This window comes from Pagrus pagrus, assembly GCF_965226575.1.
Source record: "Pagrus pagrus genome assembly, chromosome: 11".
Lineage (NCBI taxonomy): Eukaryota > Metazoa > Chordata > Actinopteri > Spariformes > Sparidae > Pagrus > Pagrus pagrus.
In genome coordinates, this window is record NC_140195.1 from 26,212,406 (window position 1) to 26,229,898 (window position 17,493).

General features: G+C 41.1%; 1 protein-coding gene across 2 annotated transcripts in view; it reads left to right on the top strand.

Moving 5' to 3' along the window:
- The window catches only part of LOC311265521 (MICOS complex subunit mic25a-like), an 84,864-nt gene extending 67,745 nt beyond the window's left edge, over nucleotides 1-17,119 (top strand). For both annotated transcript variants that reach the window (XM_084367265.1, XM_084367266.1), the window contains one exon: nucleotides 16,461-17,119. In XM_084367265.1, the coding sequence (XP_084223391.1) occupies nucleotides 16,461-16,484 (24 nt within the window). In that variant the 3' untranslated portion in view covers nucleotides 16,485-17,119. The remainder of the gene's footprint in view (nucleotides 1-16,460) is intronic.
- The last annotated feature ends 374 nt before the right edge of the window (nucleotides 17,120-17,493 follow it).

Sequence of the window (17,493 nt, forward strand, 5' to 3'; positions counted from 1 at the left end):
CTGTCCATCAGAGAACACTTTACACGTTAATAAGTACTGACTTAAGACGGAGCTTTTCACAGAGTGGCAGGATTTTGCATATGAATTTGTCGCATTTAAAATCTACCAACTTGATGTTTTTAAAGGTAGTATTGTGTAACCAGCAGCAGGGTTTTGTGAGGAGAGCAGAAAGAGGGAAACGATCAAGAGCCCTCGTTTTTTAACCATTTAATGTGACTGTTTCTTTAAAACATTCACCATTGTGTTGTATTGTGAGGCAGAAAAAACGTACATACATATATATGTACTGCACTGCATTATAATGCAAGATGTTGGCAGTGTTCTGTCCCTCTCGTTCATGTAGCAGGGCAGTATTGTAGTTAATGCAAGGGAGCTTCCCATGCTCCCACAGAGGGATGGTATAGCATTTTTAGGAACACTGTTGTGATTTAAAATGGCCCGGCTCCGTCGTGCAGGAGCCCGTGTGCTGTTTCTGAGGCATGCTTAGTGTGCAAGTATGATTCCCTGTGGACAGCGCAGCAGGAGATAAGAGGAAAGAGAAAAATAGTTTCATCAAGTTTTGATAAGTCCATTCTCAAAGAAAAACCCTATTGACAATACTGATACGCTGATAATAAATCTGTATCTGTTGCCAATCTGAATGCACACTGACTTTCGCAAAGCCAGTGAATCACAGCGGTATAAAACCTGATATTGATTCCTTTTTTCTTTTACCTTCAGTTTTATTGTTGATTGAAAAGGAGTCATGCCGGTAGAAAGATCACAGCAGCTCAGCTACTCTGCTGGCAGATAACAATATAGACAAACAAACTGAATAAAAATACAAGGGGAAGGCTGAAGACAAAGAATCGTGCTGAAGGCAAACAAAACATGCAGTAGATTTACAGACTGTTGGATAGGGGTGGTAGATGTGAAAAGCCAATGAGAAGTAAGTAGAAAGACCCTCAGCAACACAGGACAGACAAAGAAAAATGGAAAAGAAGGCGAGGAGGAGAGTGCTAAAGCATGACAAGAAAACAGTGAAATAGGAAAAAATTAGGTGTAAAGTGATGGCTGACATTAAATGTTGACAGGAAGAAGCTGAAAATCACTTTGAGTGAAACAAATAATGGATCAGACTTCCTCTATGGGCAGTATGAAAGAGTGAGAGGTCTCAAAAAGGAGAGATGAAGCCTGCGATGAGCACTGATGGAGAGACATTACAAGAAGAAAAACAGAAATGAATGAGGGGAAAAAGACAAGAAAAATCTAGAAAAAAGTATTAGTCAGGGGAAGAAAAAGAACTGTGCTGTAAAAACACACAATGGTGAACACTGAGAAATTGAAGAAAGCGAGGGGAGAAAAGCGGGAGGTGCGCGGAAGCGAGGAGAAAATGATGAAGAGGAGGAGGTGTACAGCCGAAGAACAGAGGCAGACGAGGGATGATGGGAGATGGGGTAGGAGCGCCAGCGAGAGAAAAAGAAGGAGGAGAAAGACTCGGGCAGATAGGGGCGAGGAGAGAGAGAGGGAGCGGGTGTGAAAAGACGGGTGGATACCGTGAGGAGATAAGTGGTCATGGAGGAAGAGTTGGGGATGGACAGAGGATGAAAAGATGCAGAGAGCGAGAAAGAGATGGCAGGCCCCTCGGCAGTCAACGCTAATGAAGAAGAATGAGGGGCTTTCGTTGCTTTCTGGACCTGCTACTGACCACACACACAGAAAGTTTCACACAAACTTTCACTTAAGTATGTACTCCTCAATTTTTGACACAAAATTTATGAAGCGAACAAGTAGTCAAACTCCACTTTCACCCCATCGCTATGCGTGAATAAATATTACAAAGTGTCTTGCAGCTTTCTTCAAACTAGGCCTAATTAAGGAACGGAGTCTCCTTCAATTTTTATTTTTGTTCTCAGAGAATACATCTCAGATTAAAAAATCAGGCTCCGGAGTTACACAAGGAGCTTCTAAATAAGCGTAGGTTGCTTTAATTGGGGCTAAAGTCTTGCAATGTCTTTATATCCTCCTTCAAAGCGCAGAACTTTTCTACAAAGTTGATGTACCATGGAGCAGATAGCACTTTTTTTATCCTTTGACATTCTGTTCGACTCTATGCTTCTGCTAACGCGGTTTCCTGCCCACTGTAGGAAGCAGGAATAAAACTTAAAATTTTAAAGAAATAATAATAATAAAAGTTAAATCTTAACAAATTGTTCAGAATTAATGTCTTTGTTTTTTTTAAAAAGGTGTTGGATTGATTTGAAAAGGTGGCATTCATTTGGAGCATATTTTCGTCAGATTCTTGTTTCCCCTCCGCTCTCAGTGGAAGGTCTGTTTGTGCCTCATTAGCTGTGACTGCCTACAGACACGAGAAAAAAAAAGAAGCTTTTTAGAACTTTTTTTCCTCCCCAGCTCGCAGTGTTGAACAAAATGTGATCAAGAGTCACCAGAACACAGTGGTGGGATGTGTGGTGCAGTGATGAAGGTCTTTTGACCAAAGGTTGTTTTTTTTTTATTCCTGAATTAGAAAACCACCCATGAACATGGTTATCATTCATTATTTTGCTTGTGTTTATTCATATGTGGTCATGTGTCCCTAAAAAGATAATAGCCATAGTAAATTATTTAAAAAAAAACTGCGGCTGTAAATGTAATTGGCTGTGTGACATTTGACGCTCGTATGCATCATACAGATGGAGGAAGTAGTCGAGGTATGGTAGATGATCAGAATATTTCTGCCTTTATGGGACTTTGATGCTCATAGGACAGTGGCATATCCTGACTTAATGACATGCTGCCAGTGCAGGGGCTAACTTCGAGAATGAACGACGTAGGGCTGTCGCTTTTCCTTTCTTCAAAGCATCCCCCACACAGCCTCATCCTAATGTACGCCATAGAACCAACACTATCTCATTCATCAACCTGCCTCCCCTGCCTCACTGAGTTGCATGTTTACAGGTGACTTCATAACTATAGCTGTGGTAATTGTCATTTTTAGTTATTTAATTTATTTTTTTTCATATGGCTACTCAAGACATTAACCAGTTTGCTCACTGCACTGCACCAATATGACCACTAGAGCTATTGGAATTAATTCAGGGAGTCTAATACAATTCAAATAGTGTAGAACAAAATTTGAGTTGAACCTCATTTTGGAGTGGAGTGCGGAAGAATTTCAGTCTCACAGCCTGAGAAAAGAAGCTCCGTAGTCTCATTGTATGGCTGCGGATACTCCAGATGGCAGCAGGGTGAGCTGACTTTGGTTGGGGTGGGTGTTGTCTTTTAGTATCCTTTGGGATCTGTGTGCACAGCTCACCTCAATGATACCACTGATGCGAGGTAGATAGGTACCAATGATGTTCTGGGTGGTTTTAATCACCAGCTGTAGAGCCTTCCTGTCCTTGGCCGCTCCTTGGTTTTGCAGACGTCGAGCAGTAGATTGTTCACTGTAAGATAGTTGATTTCCACCCAATATGAACTCTCACTGTTTTCAATGTGCCAATGATGAAGGTGTTGTCCGCATACTTCACAATGGACTTCTCTCAATGTCTGGAAGTGCAGTCATGGGTGTACAGTGTGGACAGAAGGGGACTGAGCACAAAGCCCTGGGGGGCTCTGGTGTTGAGAACTAGAGAAGAGGAGCTGTGACTGCCAGTCCGTACTCTCTGGGGTCTGCTTGTAAGGAAGTCCAATATCCAGCTGCAGAATGTGGAACTCAAGCCCAGAGTGTAAAGTTTTCCAGTCAGTTTCATGGGTGAAACTGTCTGGAAAGTGGTCATAGCAGTCATTGGTTTGGCTGGTCAGTGTTTGGCATGAGGACTGAGAGATTGTCAGTGATAGGGTGAGAGAGAGCGGGCCTAGCAGTGGCGGGTCCTGCACTCTGCCCTGTGCACTGCTGAAACGTAAACGGATGCAAAAAAACAGACGTGTCTGGGAACATTCAAATGCTTGGCCTGACAGTGACAGCGAAAACGAATACAAAGCAAACTGTAAAATATGTCAGCGCATGATTTCTGTGGTGCACGGTGGCCTGGCAGACGTGCGACAGCACGCTGCAGGAGAGCAACATTCCCGCAGTGTCAGGACCACCAAGAACCAAACAGCAGTCTCACAGTTCTTCGTGTCCCAAGCGGCTGATACAGTAAGCCTCTTAATCCCTTCTATGATGGGACACTGTGTTCTATTCTGATTATATTTCATTTCTGGCTTATTTACTAGCAAATAAATTAATCACATCACATACAAGGGACTGATTTCCTGGTTAAATCTCAGTCCCTGAGGTGGGCTTGCCCTCACGTGGACTGGCCTCAATAGTAGGCTATGTGATGTATAAACATTGATTGGTTTAAATATGAGTCAATATAAATATATTGCCCTTGATGTGAAGAAAATACACAATTATTATGTTAATCACTAATGCTTTATCAATGTGGAAAATTGCATCCTCCAGTACTTACTCAGCTGCTGGGATTATAGATTGCATACAACAAACCCTTGATAAACTTTGTTTATCCTTAGATATAAGCGTATAGTGCAGACAATACTAATGTAAATTATGGAATCCACAACTCCGCCTTCACCAACCTGAAGAAAAAGCAAAAAAGTCTTCTGCAAGGGAACTGCCATGCCCATAATATGCACAACACAGTAAAGCAGGCTCTTGACCAGCTCATTGTAGATGTGGAAAACTTAGCTGAAGATCTATGTCTTCTTCTCCTCATCTGCCACACGAAGAGATTCACTCAAAGACTTTTGCCATTTTTGTGGAGTTCTGGGAGATTCTCCGACATGTCACAACAAAGTGGCTCTCCCTCAGTGAAGCCATGACCCGGCTAATGCAAACCTGGACTGCTCTCTGGTCTTACTTCATAAGCCTGGGGGATGAGTGCACTGACAGATCAGAGCTTTGTTAAAGCTCAGTGAAAACACCACTAAGGAAGATGTTGATGATGTGGAGGTTTACCTCCTGTTCTGTTACAACATCCTCCTCCTCTTTGAGGATGTTGCAAAGAAGCTGGAGAGTGATTCAGCAGCCTGTGTTGAGTTATATTCCTTCATGGATACCTTCAAGCAAAAACTCACACACAGAAGAGATGACCAGTTCTATGGCTCCTTAACCAAAGTGAAGCTGCAGCGTCTCCTCTCACATGATGCAAACAAGGCAGATTTCATTTCTTAACACAGTAATTTTTATACGTAGAGAAATGGTTCAACTTTTCGGACAACATCTGGCTGTCCTCCCTGCAACCTCTCTCTCTGCACCATGGCGTGCTTCCCGATATTGAGAAGATCACTGATAAGCTCAACTTCCTTGATAAAGTGAACATGGATGAACTATATGATGAATGCACCACTGCAGATGCCGTTCTGAAGGAGCTCAGAGAGGATGCAGAAGATGAATGGTAGTCCAAAGATGTGGCTCTCTTTCAAGGAGCTGACCTGCCCAACATGCTGGCCATCATCAGCCACATCCTGATCATCCCGGCATCCATCGGATATGTGGAAAGGATCTTTTCCAGAATGGCCGACATATTGGAGTGACAGCAGGAACAGGTGGATCTCATAAGGAGTGAGCGCTTGATCACTCTCAACTTTGAGCAGTCCAGTTTTAACTGCAGTATTTTGAAGGACAAACAGCTACTCAGTGCTGCAAGAAGTGACAAGAAATACACATGGAGAAAGAAGTAACACACAGTGAGGAGAAGTCTGTTGACTGTTTAACCATGGTCTGCTGCTCCACACAGGCATGAAAAAAAACCTTTGTGATGAACAGACGACTTTGTGGAAGAGAGATGTGAGAAAGAGGAATGTTTTACACTTTTAATGTTTCATAAATTGTTATTTGCACATTCAGAATTTGTTTTGGGTTTCTTTCATTTGTGTTGAAACAGGAAACATAAAGAATATGAAAATATTGACATGAAAAGTCGTGTGCACGAAGAGCATCACCATTCTGAGAGTATTTTCAATGACTATTCCTTCCCTCTGAAGCTCCTTCTGTTCTCCTGCACTACATTTTTTTCCAGTATATTGTTTTTGAATGTATCAAAGCATTTGTTTAATATCAACTTAATAAGTTCGTGTTAAGTTAATAAGTTAAGTTTAAGGTAATTTGAAGTTTTAGTCAATAAATTGTAAGTTAATAAGTTGTAAGTTAAAAAGCTAGTAGTAAGCATCTGCTGAAGTTGTCTGGTGTGTGTGTGTGTGTGTGTGTGTGTGTGTGTGTGTGTGTGTGTGTGTGTGTGTGTGTGTTTACTGCTCACACTCGGATCTCAAAACTTTCCAGGACCTTCAATTTTTTCTGTTATTTTCTTCCTGTAGGTCTCTTTTTTTTTTTTTACTTTCCGGTCTGTACATTTCTGAGTTAAAGTTGTAAACCCTTGCTAACGCCAAAACAGTTTAAGATTGATTGTGTGGCCAATTTGAGGCAGTTGCCATTAAAAGCTTGCTCAGATGATGCAGCAGTGTGTGAGCGTTCAGGATGGCAGTCAGAGCGGTGATGATTTATTTCAAGCATGGTTGATTTTACAAGCTGAATTTGTACAAGTGTTGACTCAAAAACATAATGAAGGCTGCTGTTCGCCGCAGGGAGTTTAGTGCAAGGAAAAGCAAAACGAGAGAAAGTGGAAATCAAGGTGCTCAGTATTTAATTGCGTTTGTTACAGCAAAGAGAGCGTTTGCTTTTATTTTTAATGGGTGGGGGGGTTTGAGGCATGTGTTCGACAAATCCAGTGGATCCCACCAAAAAGACCACGTGGATGAAAGTGAAGGGTGGTCTGTATTTTTTATCAGTCAGTGTGTCCCTATTATTTAGCTCTAATGCTGCTGCACCAGCGACAGCCATGTCTGGAGACATTATGTTTTCAGGTTGTCTGCCCATCTGTCCCGTATTTGCGAACGAGATATCTCAAGAACGCATTCAGGGAATTTCTTCAAGACACATATTCCACCAATCCTCAACAATTCATATGATAATTATGACAAACTTTGATATCCAATAGGATAAAATGACCAAGTTATGATATTTTATATCCAAAAGATCAACTTCATTGTGACATCATAATATTCTGCGGCATAGCTCAGGAACCGCAACTTGACCTGTGTGTGGAGGCGTATAGCCACAAGGAGTTAACTCAAGTTTAACTCAGTCATCATTGTGTTTTCTGCAAGTATTTTCCTTGTTGCTGTACAGACTTTGGAGGCAACAAATTCATTGTCACTGTAGTCATGGTTTCTGGCTCATTGAAAAACAGCCAGGGACAAGAGGACAGAGTTCAGACGAAAGAGAGAGTTGAAGAGGAGATCCACGACAAGTTTACCTTGAAACTGAACTACTGTGTGTGATGCAGCTGTAAAAGTTAGTTTTGTTGGATTTTCTACTTGTCAAATATTTCTATACAAATGCTTTTAATTCTTCAATTGGTATACTCTCTTTAAAAGGACACATTTCAATGCTTATTGAAGTGTGCATAATGATGGAGGTTTATTCTATGGTTACTTACATTACACATCCTTACATCAGCGCCGAGGGTTTTGTAAAAAAGTTTGCGTCAGTTGGTTTATCTGATTGTTCCTCAGTTTGTTTTTGCTGTAGCCTCTTTTTTATCTATCTTTAATGAATCTTCCTTCATCTGTCAATTTTGTTTTTGTGCCTCTGCTTTCTTTAAACCAACAGCTTTCATCTAGCTTCTACGTCTGTCTGCTGATCTTTTTTTCTCTTTCTCTGTGTCGACTCCACTCTCTTTGTCTCTCTTGTTTTATTCTGTCTTCTCCTATCTGTTTCTGTCTTTCTAAACCCTTCTCTTCTTTTTCCCAGCCACTTCCTTCATTTCTCTCTCCCTGCTCCGCAGCTGACTTATTGATTTCATTTTCATACTGGCAGTTGTTCCCGCCGTCATAAACCATCAGTGTTGCCTCCTTTCAAGCCGGCATTGATCATTGTACAGCCGATCACAACCAATCACCACCGAGCGTCATTATCTGCTCTCGCTCTTTCTCTTTTGTTGTTCGTCTGTCTTGCATTGTGTGCTGTATGGGTTATATTTTTTAATCTAGCAATTCAGCACTCCAGTGAAATAACAACCCTGTACATTTATGTATTTAGGTAGAGAATTCTCTTTTCTTCTTCCTTTTTTCCCCCTCAGCCTCATGTTGTGAAAAATAGCTCACTCAGAAGCCGAGGGCTTTCAAAGAAAACTGCATCACAGAACTGTGATAAGAAATAATCAGAACCTTACTCTTCCTGTTGCAGAAAAATCTAACTTTTACTGTCCGTGTATGTGTCTGTGTTTGTGAGCCGACTTTGACAATGAGTGTGCACATCTCCCCCGCTCTTAGTCACTGTTGAATTACACACAGAAGTTTCTCTTAGTTTCTCTTTCTCTGAGAGACGTAACACTTCCTGAGTTTCTATCTGCCACCTCTCTTTCTGTCCCCATTCTTCCTTTCTCTCCCTCCCCCTCCCATATTTTCGTTTCCCCTGTCTTTTGTTGCGCTGCAGTGTTCGATCGAACAGCACATCAAGCCGAATCTAGAGCCACTGTTTCCTCTTTCATCCGCCTCGTGGCCCCCGGTGGCCCTCAGACGCCTCAAAGCTTTCAAACGAGTTGCGAGTCGGGGGTGTGGAGACATGGAGGGAGGGGGTAGAGTTGAGGGTACTCACAATTGCCTCCTGAGGGAGGCATTTTCACCAGCTTTTGTACCCCTCGCTCACTGTACCCTGACCTTTCTGACAGCCGCCGCGCCTGTCGGCTCGCGCCACCAGACCCCCTACTCTCTCTGTCTTTCTGCGTTCTCTGATGGGGGTCCCAATAATAATACAACACAGCCCTGTATTGTGTTCCGTTGAAAGCCACCACGGCTGCATAAGCAATCGACACATTCAGTTGTGTTTTTTCTAGGGAGCATTTCACACCAATATTCTGGTCAGCATTTTATCGTTCAACCCCCCCTCTCTCGCACACTTAGCAAGAGGTTTTGTGGAACCAAGACCACCAGCTGGGATAAGAGAGGACGACAGCAGGGCTTTTAGGTGGGTTTTTCGCTGGCTTTTGTTGCCTTGAAGCAGCCGCAACATTATCGGAACAGTCCACTTTGTACCAGCCTCTCTTTTGTGTCCCGTTGTCACTCAATCCATCTGTCTCTCCACCTCCTCTCACTCTTTATGAGTTGAGGCCTGCCTCTGCTTTGTGATTGCTCTCCAATTCACACCCTGTACTCCCAAAAGATCGATTGTTTTTTTTCTTCTCTGGCCTTTTTGTAAATAAATAAATACCATTGTGTTATTGTTTGCTCCCAGAGCTATGTTGACAAGTCACTTTCATGTGAAACTTTGAAATTGGGTTTTTATAGTTTGACTCCAGTAAATTGTTTGTCGAGCAAATCTTTTAAAGGCAGCTGCGTATTTGCATTGTACCGAAGTTATAACTGTTTAACTTGTCATTTGTGTTTTTGTCAGTCTAAAGTTCATTAGTGGGTTTTAAAGTCTAACATCCTCACCTGCATCATCAGTTAATGCAATTAAAAGTGTTCCCTTACAATTAGCCTGAGGGTAGTATCGGCTATATCTGTTTGCTACATCTGTGTACACTACCTCCCCCCACTGCTGTACAGTGTATTTAGTGGCCAGAGGCTAAAGTTTCACTCCCATTCAGTGCTTGAAGCAGTAAGATAAAGTTCTGTCTATCAAAACTTTATCCAAGAAGAGTGCACTTCTCAGTAATAAAACACGACTTAAGAGTCTACAGCCATGGTAGCTGCTCTTTAAAGGCTGAACTTAGGTACAGAGGTGGTTTGAGCTAAATGCTAATGTCAGTGCTAACAGTGAAAACGTTGCAAGCAAACTTCTGCACACTGATTAACTTACATTTGTTTGCACCATTTCGTTGCAAGACCACCAAGGAAATGTTAGCGTGCTAACTGACATGCCTATATTAAACCGGTATAATCTAAACCATGTTCAGGATTAAAATTTACCACTTTGACCAGTGGGTGGCACATTGCCACCATATGTCAGCTGGGATCTACTCTGGCCCGCGACCCCCCCCAAAGGATAAGTGGTTATAGATAATGATGCAGTGGATGGATGTCGACCATCTAAATTCATTGTGTCAGCATGCTACTTGGTTTTGAATGTATTGAGTCACACTCCAAAATATTAAAGTAATTGAAATTTACCACAGTCAAAGGATCACCAAGGTAATGTAGATACTTTATCAGTAACAAATCAGAAGCAATCCATCCTAATGGTGTTTAGATGTTTTTTACTATCTTTCAATTTTACTAAAAACCACATGGTGGCGCTAGATGCAGGCTAGAGTCAAGTAGTAACTAATGTCATAAGGAAGAAATCTGCTGATCTTAGAGTTGTTATTATCGTTGATGTCGCCCAAACTTGTCACAATTCTTTGGGGGGAAATTCTCTCGCCATTTTTTTCCTTTTTTTTTCGAAGAAATTTAGATACTTTTTGGCCTTGGCAAAGGAAGGTGATGTCGATAAGCTTCAGGTATACTCCATTAATAGTGCTTGTAAGATGGTTGAGTAATCCTCCCACACTTTTGAATTTGGCTGATCAGGGGCAGCTGTGTCTGACTTTGTTGGTTACTCAACCTTTTGTGGAACTGCTAATCTGTACAATCCAGTGCAACACAAGGAAACCCCTTTTACAGGTTTGTAAAAAGGTAAAAACTTTGCTATTATCTACCTTGCCTACACAGGACAAGTAGAAGTAACGCACGCATTTTACATTATGGATCCAGCAATTTGATCACAGGCAGAAATTCAACCAATATCATGGGGATATGTTTAATTTTTTTAACTTTAAAGAGGTGTGTGGTGGCCTTTTGACCAATTTAACGTTGTCTGTATAGCCCAGATTGATTGATTGTACATAAATCTTATGGGTCATTACTCATAGCCGTTTGTCCTGATCAACTGTTATTTTTTGTAATCGATTGATCGTTTATCAAGTAAAAATTCTCATCATGTGTCCGACCTCTCAAATGTGAGGATTTGCTGCTTTCCTCCATTTCATGTCATTGTAAATTGAATATCTCTGGGCTTTGGACTAACTGGTTACCTTAAAAAAATAATGAACTGATTAATTGATAATGAAAATATTCATTAGCTGCCCTCCTAGTTCCTGCATTTTTTATTGAAGTGGAAGACACTGATTATCTACGTATCCTGAACTGAACTTTGTTAGTGGAGAAAATCTTTGCAGTACGTGTACTCCTCCACGTTCCCTTCTATCTCCATCCCTCCGTCCCTCAGCAGTGGAGTGGTCAGGCCTATCAACTACAGAGCCTGAGCCTATCACCTGGGAGCCCCAATTGCCTGCCAGTCATCAGATAAAATGGATTTCCAATTGAGTCAAGGCGCCCAGGCTAGGTCAGGCAGAATGGAGAACAGGCGGACTTCTGTTGCCCCTCTACCTCTCCTGACTTTCTGTTAGTTATTTGTTTTTCTCTTTCGATCTCCTACTGTGCTCGGTCCCTGTCCCTCTTCTCCTCTTCACTCCCCCCCTCTCTGTCTCTCTGATGTGCTGGCCGGAGCCACACCAAATGAATATAGGCTCGTTGTAAAAGTTCAGATACCAGTGCGCTACTTGGGAGGCAGTGTGTTGTAACCCCAGCACTATCTTCTTAGTCCGTGATTACTTCAACTCACCGTTGGTCTTCAATTAGATCAACAGCTGGGAAATCCATTAGTTTGCTAGTGGGTGAGTTGTGAAGTGTTACCAGTTTTTGATGAGACAGTAGAAGTTCACAGATGCCATTTTCAGAACCTGTCAGAATACTTTATCCTTCAAGTCATTCATCAAGCAAAAATTCTCCACAGGTTTCCTGTTTCTCAAAGGTGGGGATATGCTCTTTTCCTCTGTTTATATCATTGTAAAGTCAATATCTTTGGGATTTGGCGTTATTGGTTAAATGAACAAATAATGAACGGATAAATTAATAATGAATTCGTCATTAGCTGCCCTCTTAGTTCCGGTACTTTTGATAGAAGTGGAAGAAGCTGCTGTTATTTGCATTTTCTTGGCTTAGCTTCCTCAGTACAGCTAGCCAGCTAACTTTGTTTCAAGCATGAAAGACCAAACACAATTAAGTTCTGGAAATATGGTGCTGAGACAGAGACCGTTTCAAACCTTGCACGAGGATGTGTGTCGGACACTTGCCCGGCAGGGATGTGAGAGTTGATCTGACTCCCGTTTCAGGTGATGGGAGCCAGAGTTGGAGGCTGCTGTCAGAGCCACAGCAGGAGACCCAAACCCCCAGGAAGAGCGCCAGGCTTTGAAGCCAACTTTCGTATTGGCCCAACCATATACTTACAATGTCATGTGGTTCACTGGGGCCCAAAAGACTTTTTCCCATAAGCTTGAATTGATAAGAAGCGACTGTAAAACCGTGGATAAATTTTTTTGAGCGTCACGACCCCCCGAGATGTTGTAGAACATTGTTGACCAAAAACTGTTAAAAACACATTGATGAGCTTCACCGTAGCACTGAGTGATATGTTTTTATGGCTGAAAATAGTCCCCAACAAAATTTTGTTTTGTTTGAGTACCATTTGCTTAAAAAGAATACAGGGCCCTGCTCCCCTAGAAAATTACTTTTAAAAGGATTCAATGTATTGATTACCCTTTAAAGATTTACTTCTTCATTAGGGGCCAAAGGGCCTCGAGCTGAGTGCAACAGATAAGGAAGAGTAGTCATGAGGTGTACTGCCACGTAACAAAAGACACTTAAAAAAAAAAAATACATACACCAGACTTACCCTTTAACCAAACAAATTATTGCGAGCACAATTTTGCCACTGCATCACGTACCATGGTGGAGTAACATTTTTACAGATTGAACATAATTTCAATTTTGTTGCTAGTTTCATCGTGTCACACGATTTTCATAAGCATAGCAAAGCAAAGCGAATATTGTCCAGTTGTTATGGAGAATTGTAGCTATTTAAAATGTTCCCGACCACTTTACAGACTTTTTTCCCTTGATGGCTTAAAAGCTGAGGTTCAAAGTTAATTATTGACCTAGGTAATAACATATTATCACATTTTGGTGCAAAGACCATTTTTATACCAGGTATGTTTTTGAAGTGAAGGTTTACTTTGTGTGTAATTATACACTGCCAGTGATAAACAGGACACTCTTGGCAGATGCATAGGAAAGGGAACAATAACACAGGTAATGTGTAGTCATAAATACTCTGTTTTTGTTTTCATTTTAAAAAAGGTCTTTCTTTTTTTTTGAAAAAGAACAATTAGCTGAAAGGAAATATTTATTTACTTGTCATAGGGTTGTTATTGAAAATTGCATCAAAATCCACGTAGACTGGATGAACACTGAACACACATAGACTGGAAGAGCATATACTCCGTGTAAGACACAACCCACTCAGCAGGCAACGTCTGTGGACGTCCAAAACAGGTTGATATCATGTCCGTCGGGCCAGGCCATGATCTGGACGTCCGTTGACAGCCAGAATTAGTCGATAAATGACGTTGAGAAAAGACATCCAGTCAGGCCATAATCTAGACATCCACTGACATCCAGAATTAGTCAATAAACGACATATAAACGTCTATACAACGTCCAACGTCTTGGATATCCTTAAATAATGTTTAAAAGACGTAATCTAGACCACTTTTTGCTCACTGGGAAGAGATTAACTGACACAGCAACTTATCACAGATATTGTTTTGATCTGACAAATGTGATTGCACAGTTAAAAAGGCAACAACACGTTACCTCTTTCCTTTTCCCTTTGACTGGTCTCACTCCGAAACATACATAAACTTTTGTATGTTTCGGAGTCAGACCTGTCGCTTTATTTCTTCAAGTACTGCCACATTCAGTCAAGCTAACTTAAAAACACCGACTACATACAATAAAGGGTAGAGGAGTAAAGGCAATGACAGAGTGGAGCAGATAGGAGATGGAAACAGGAGAATGGGAAGAGAATGAAAGGTGAGGAGAGGAGAGGAAAACAGAGGGATGAGATGAGAAGACAGAGAGGGGAGGCCATATTGATCACAGTGCTCTGTGAGTCTCTCTGTGGTTTTAATAGTGTGAGTTTCACAGCTGGAGCGATCTCTGCAGTGCTAAGAACGGAAACCATGCCCTCTCTACACACACATACGTGCACATACAGTACAAACACGCAGCCTGCCTCTCTACCAGCTAGCTTCAGGTCAATGCACCCCTGGCTTTTAGTCAATTTAGCTCATTGCATCGTTCCACATGGGCTACTGGAGCAATAGGACATCAGTGGGACCAGTAGTCATTTCTGAGACAACCATCATCCCTGTCGCTGTCCAGCCACTGAAGCCAAGCATGCAGTGCTGAGCCTGAGGTGTCTGACTGCGAAACCAAACCAGATTTACAAGAGATTGTGGCGTTACCTTGATTTTATGATGAAGAACTTTGGATCAATAATAAAGTTACACAGGAATTGATGCACATGATGTTTAGCAAGGTTCTGTTTACCTTCTTTACCATTGTAGTTCAGCGTGTTCACGGGCTTATATTTGCTGATTGGCAGTAAACAAAAAGTACAACTGAGGCTTTCATCATAGATGAAAGTAATGGACAATTTAAAATTGTGAACTGATGAGAGTGCCGGCTAGTTATTAAATCTTATGTTTGGTCTATGAATGTGTTCATTTACAGCCAAACATGTCAAACTCATGATGGCACAAGACGAAAAGTTACATCAGACTTTTTCTCTGGGGGCCATGAACGTCTGTACAAATGTTTTGGTAATCCATCCGGTATCTGATGATAAACAGTATTTCTGTCTGTACTAAAGTGGTCGACCACCTGACATTGGTAGCACGAGAGGTTGGCTGCTTGCGCTTCAGATTCAGTAGTGGGTTTTGTCAGAAAAGAGATAACGGTGATCTTGATTTGAAAACATTTACATCAGTCCCACTTCACCATCACTTGATAAGAACTTTCATAAATAAAATGATAACATTACAATCTTAGGGTCTAATGCAGTACTAGTCAAGCAAACCTTATTGGAAATGAAAAAGAGATTGAGTGGCATAGCAGGACACACAAAAAGCACAAATATATTCCAGCCACCGCAGCTTGTGAAGTGAGAGCGATTGGAAAGGAGCAGCAGGTCCAGCAGCTCAGACTGCAGCAGGTGGAGATGGTGTTGATACAGCTGGTATCTCAGCAGAAAGTGAGGGGAAAGCAGCCACTGTTAATCTCTTATCAAAAGAAAGAAGTGCAGTTGCTGTCTCTGGTGATTTCAGTTTGTTGAATGACAAATTCAAGTTTGTGAGCCACAAGACTCCTGCTGTTTGTATATTAACACAAAATAATCAGATATTGTGTTTATTGATAATCTGTTTTTAGTTAGATCAACATTTTTATTGCATCTTAAACAGTATTATTAGCTACTCGAGAGGTGCAGCTCTAAGGATGGCAGTGCCAATGAGTCTGGTGATCATTCCTTCAATTTGCCCCATACCGAAATACCTCAACAGCTATTGGCTGTATTTCCATGAAATTTTGCACAGACATTTTGTCCCTTGAAGAATAATGGCTCAACAAATTAACGGTACTCTTAATGATATTCATGTAACCCAGAGAAACTTAAATCCCATTTCCACCAAGCAGTCCGCTTCATTTGGGTTCAGTTCATCACACATTACAATGGTGATTTTTGCGTTACCATGATCAAAAGTTGTGGATGGTACCAAAAGAACCACTTCATGTCAGCCTATTTTTTCTTGTGTTGAGCAAGAGAGAGAGAGATAGGCAGAAAAAAAGAATGAAATGCAAAAGTGGATACGGGTTTAGGTACAGTAACCGAGGGATACGTCCAAGGAGTGCTATACCGAAAGTACTTGCACTAATCCTGTGAATGATCTCAAATTCTACTTGATTGGCACTATGTTTTGTATAGGAATTCATAGTTTCAAGATGATGTATCCATATGACTTTGGTGATCCTCTGCCTTTTCCTCTAGTGACACCACAACGCTGATGTTTGTGGTTTTGAATGAAATGTGTCAACCACTATTGAATTGATTGCCTTTGAACATTCATGTGCCCCATGAGATGAACTGTAGTTTTGGTGATACATTAACTTTCCGTTTAGTGCCATCAATAGTTGAGATCTAATTTTGTCCAAAACTCTGGTTTATGACTAAATACTAAGAAAAATAAAAACAAAAAAGAAACTAATGGCAGTCCCATCAACCTCGTTGCAACATGAACAAGCCTGTTGAGTAGTGATGTAGGGCTGAGTAACATCCATCAACAGGTTCACTCCTCTCCGTTACTGAGATAATTCCTACTATAACCAGGTCTGACCTTTCAGTTGTGGTCAATCAAAGCTATGAAAGTTTGCTCAAAATGTGAACAGCCTCCTACCAGTAAGAGCATCTCAAAGGTCAGAGGGTTGGGCCGGGGTGCATATGGACTAATTCTCTGTTATTTTTTCTCTTTTTTTCTTAGAACCTGCTGGTCAACCACGGATGAAGATGGGGAGGAAAAGGGTAAAACACTTATTCAACGAAGGCTTTTTACTTTGGCACTAAGAGCGGCCCCTGTCGCAATCCTGTTTTGACATATGAGAGAGTTGATTTGCTGTTAGCATGCCTTGTTTTTAACAGTTTCTTATTATGCTATTTATCCACGGTATCATCCAGTAAAGTTGCTTTATTATTCAGCACAGCTACAGGGAAGCTTCTGAAAAGAAAAAGTGTGTGTGCATTAGATTCTTGGTGTGAGTCAGTACACTTTCAATCAAGTCATTTGCAACAGCAAAAGAAAGTATTGCTAAGATCTGAGTTGCAAAGATCCATTCAGGGTCATTCCTCCTCCATCTGAATGTGAGATCCAGTTAACGTCCAAACTTCAGCTGCTTTTGTTGGGATGAAAAAAAGAAAAAAAAAGAAAATCATTTCAGGTGTGAAATGAATTGCCTGCATAGGGGACCGTCCATGTCTTGATCTCTGATTGAAAGAAGAACTGAATGAGTTTTATCGCTTTTGAGTTTTCTGGTTTTGTATATTTTTAACACAGGAAAAAGCTCAGGTAATCCTGGCCATGACTCTAATTCATCAAACCTGTGATGTATCGTATGATTTTATTAAACCATTCATATCCCATGACAGTTTTATGTGTGTCTTCAAGTCTTTTCTTCCAAACTCAGCCGGTTTATATGTGTATTTCATTATTTTTCTTTTAATATTAAAGCTAAATACATTTCATTTTAACTGAGTGAATTATTGATTCCTAAAATAATACATCATTTCTGTACACTGCAATGTGAGAACATTCGCAGTAATAAAATGAACCCTTATCTAGTTGCACAGTTAGTTAAAGCCACAAGCTACCCTACAGTGTTGAATCCTATGAGATCAAGGTACAAACTGCCAAGCGGATGTTCCCCAGCGAGGCACCCCAGACTGCACCTTTCAAAGCTGAGCCACAACTCAGGTTTTTTACTATAAAATAGTGAAAATTAAAAACCGTACTCGGCTAT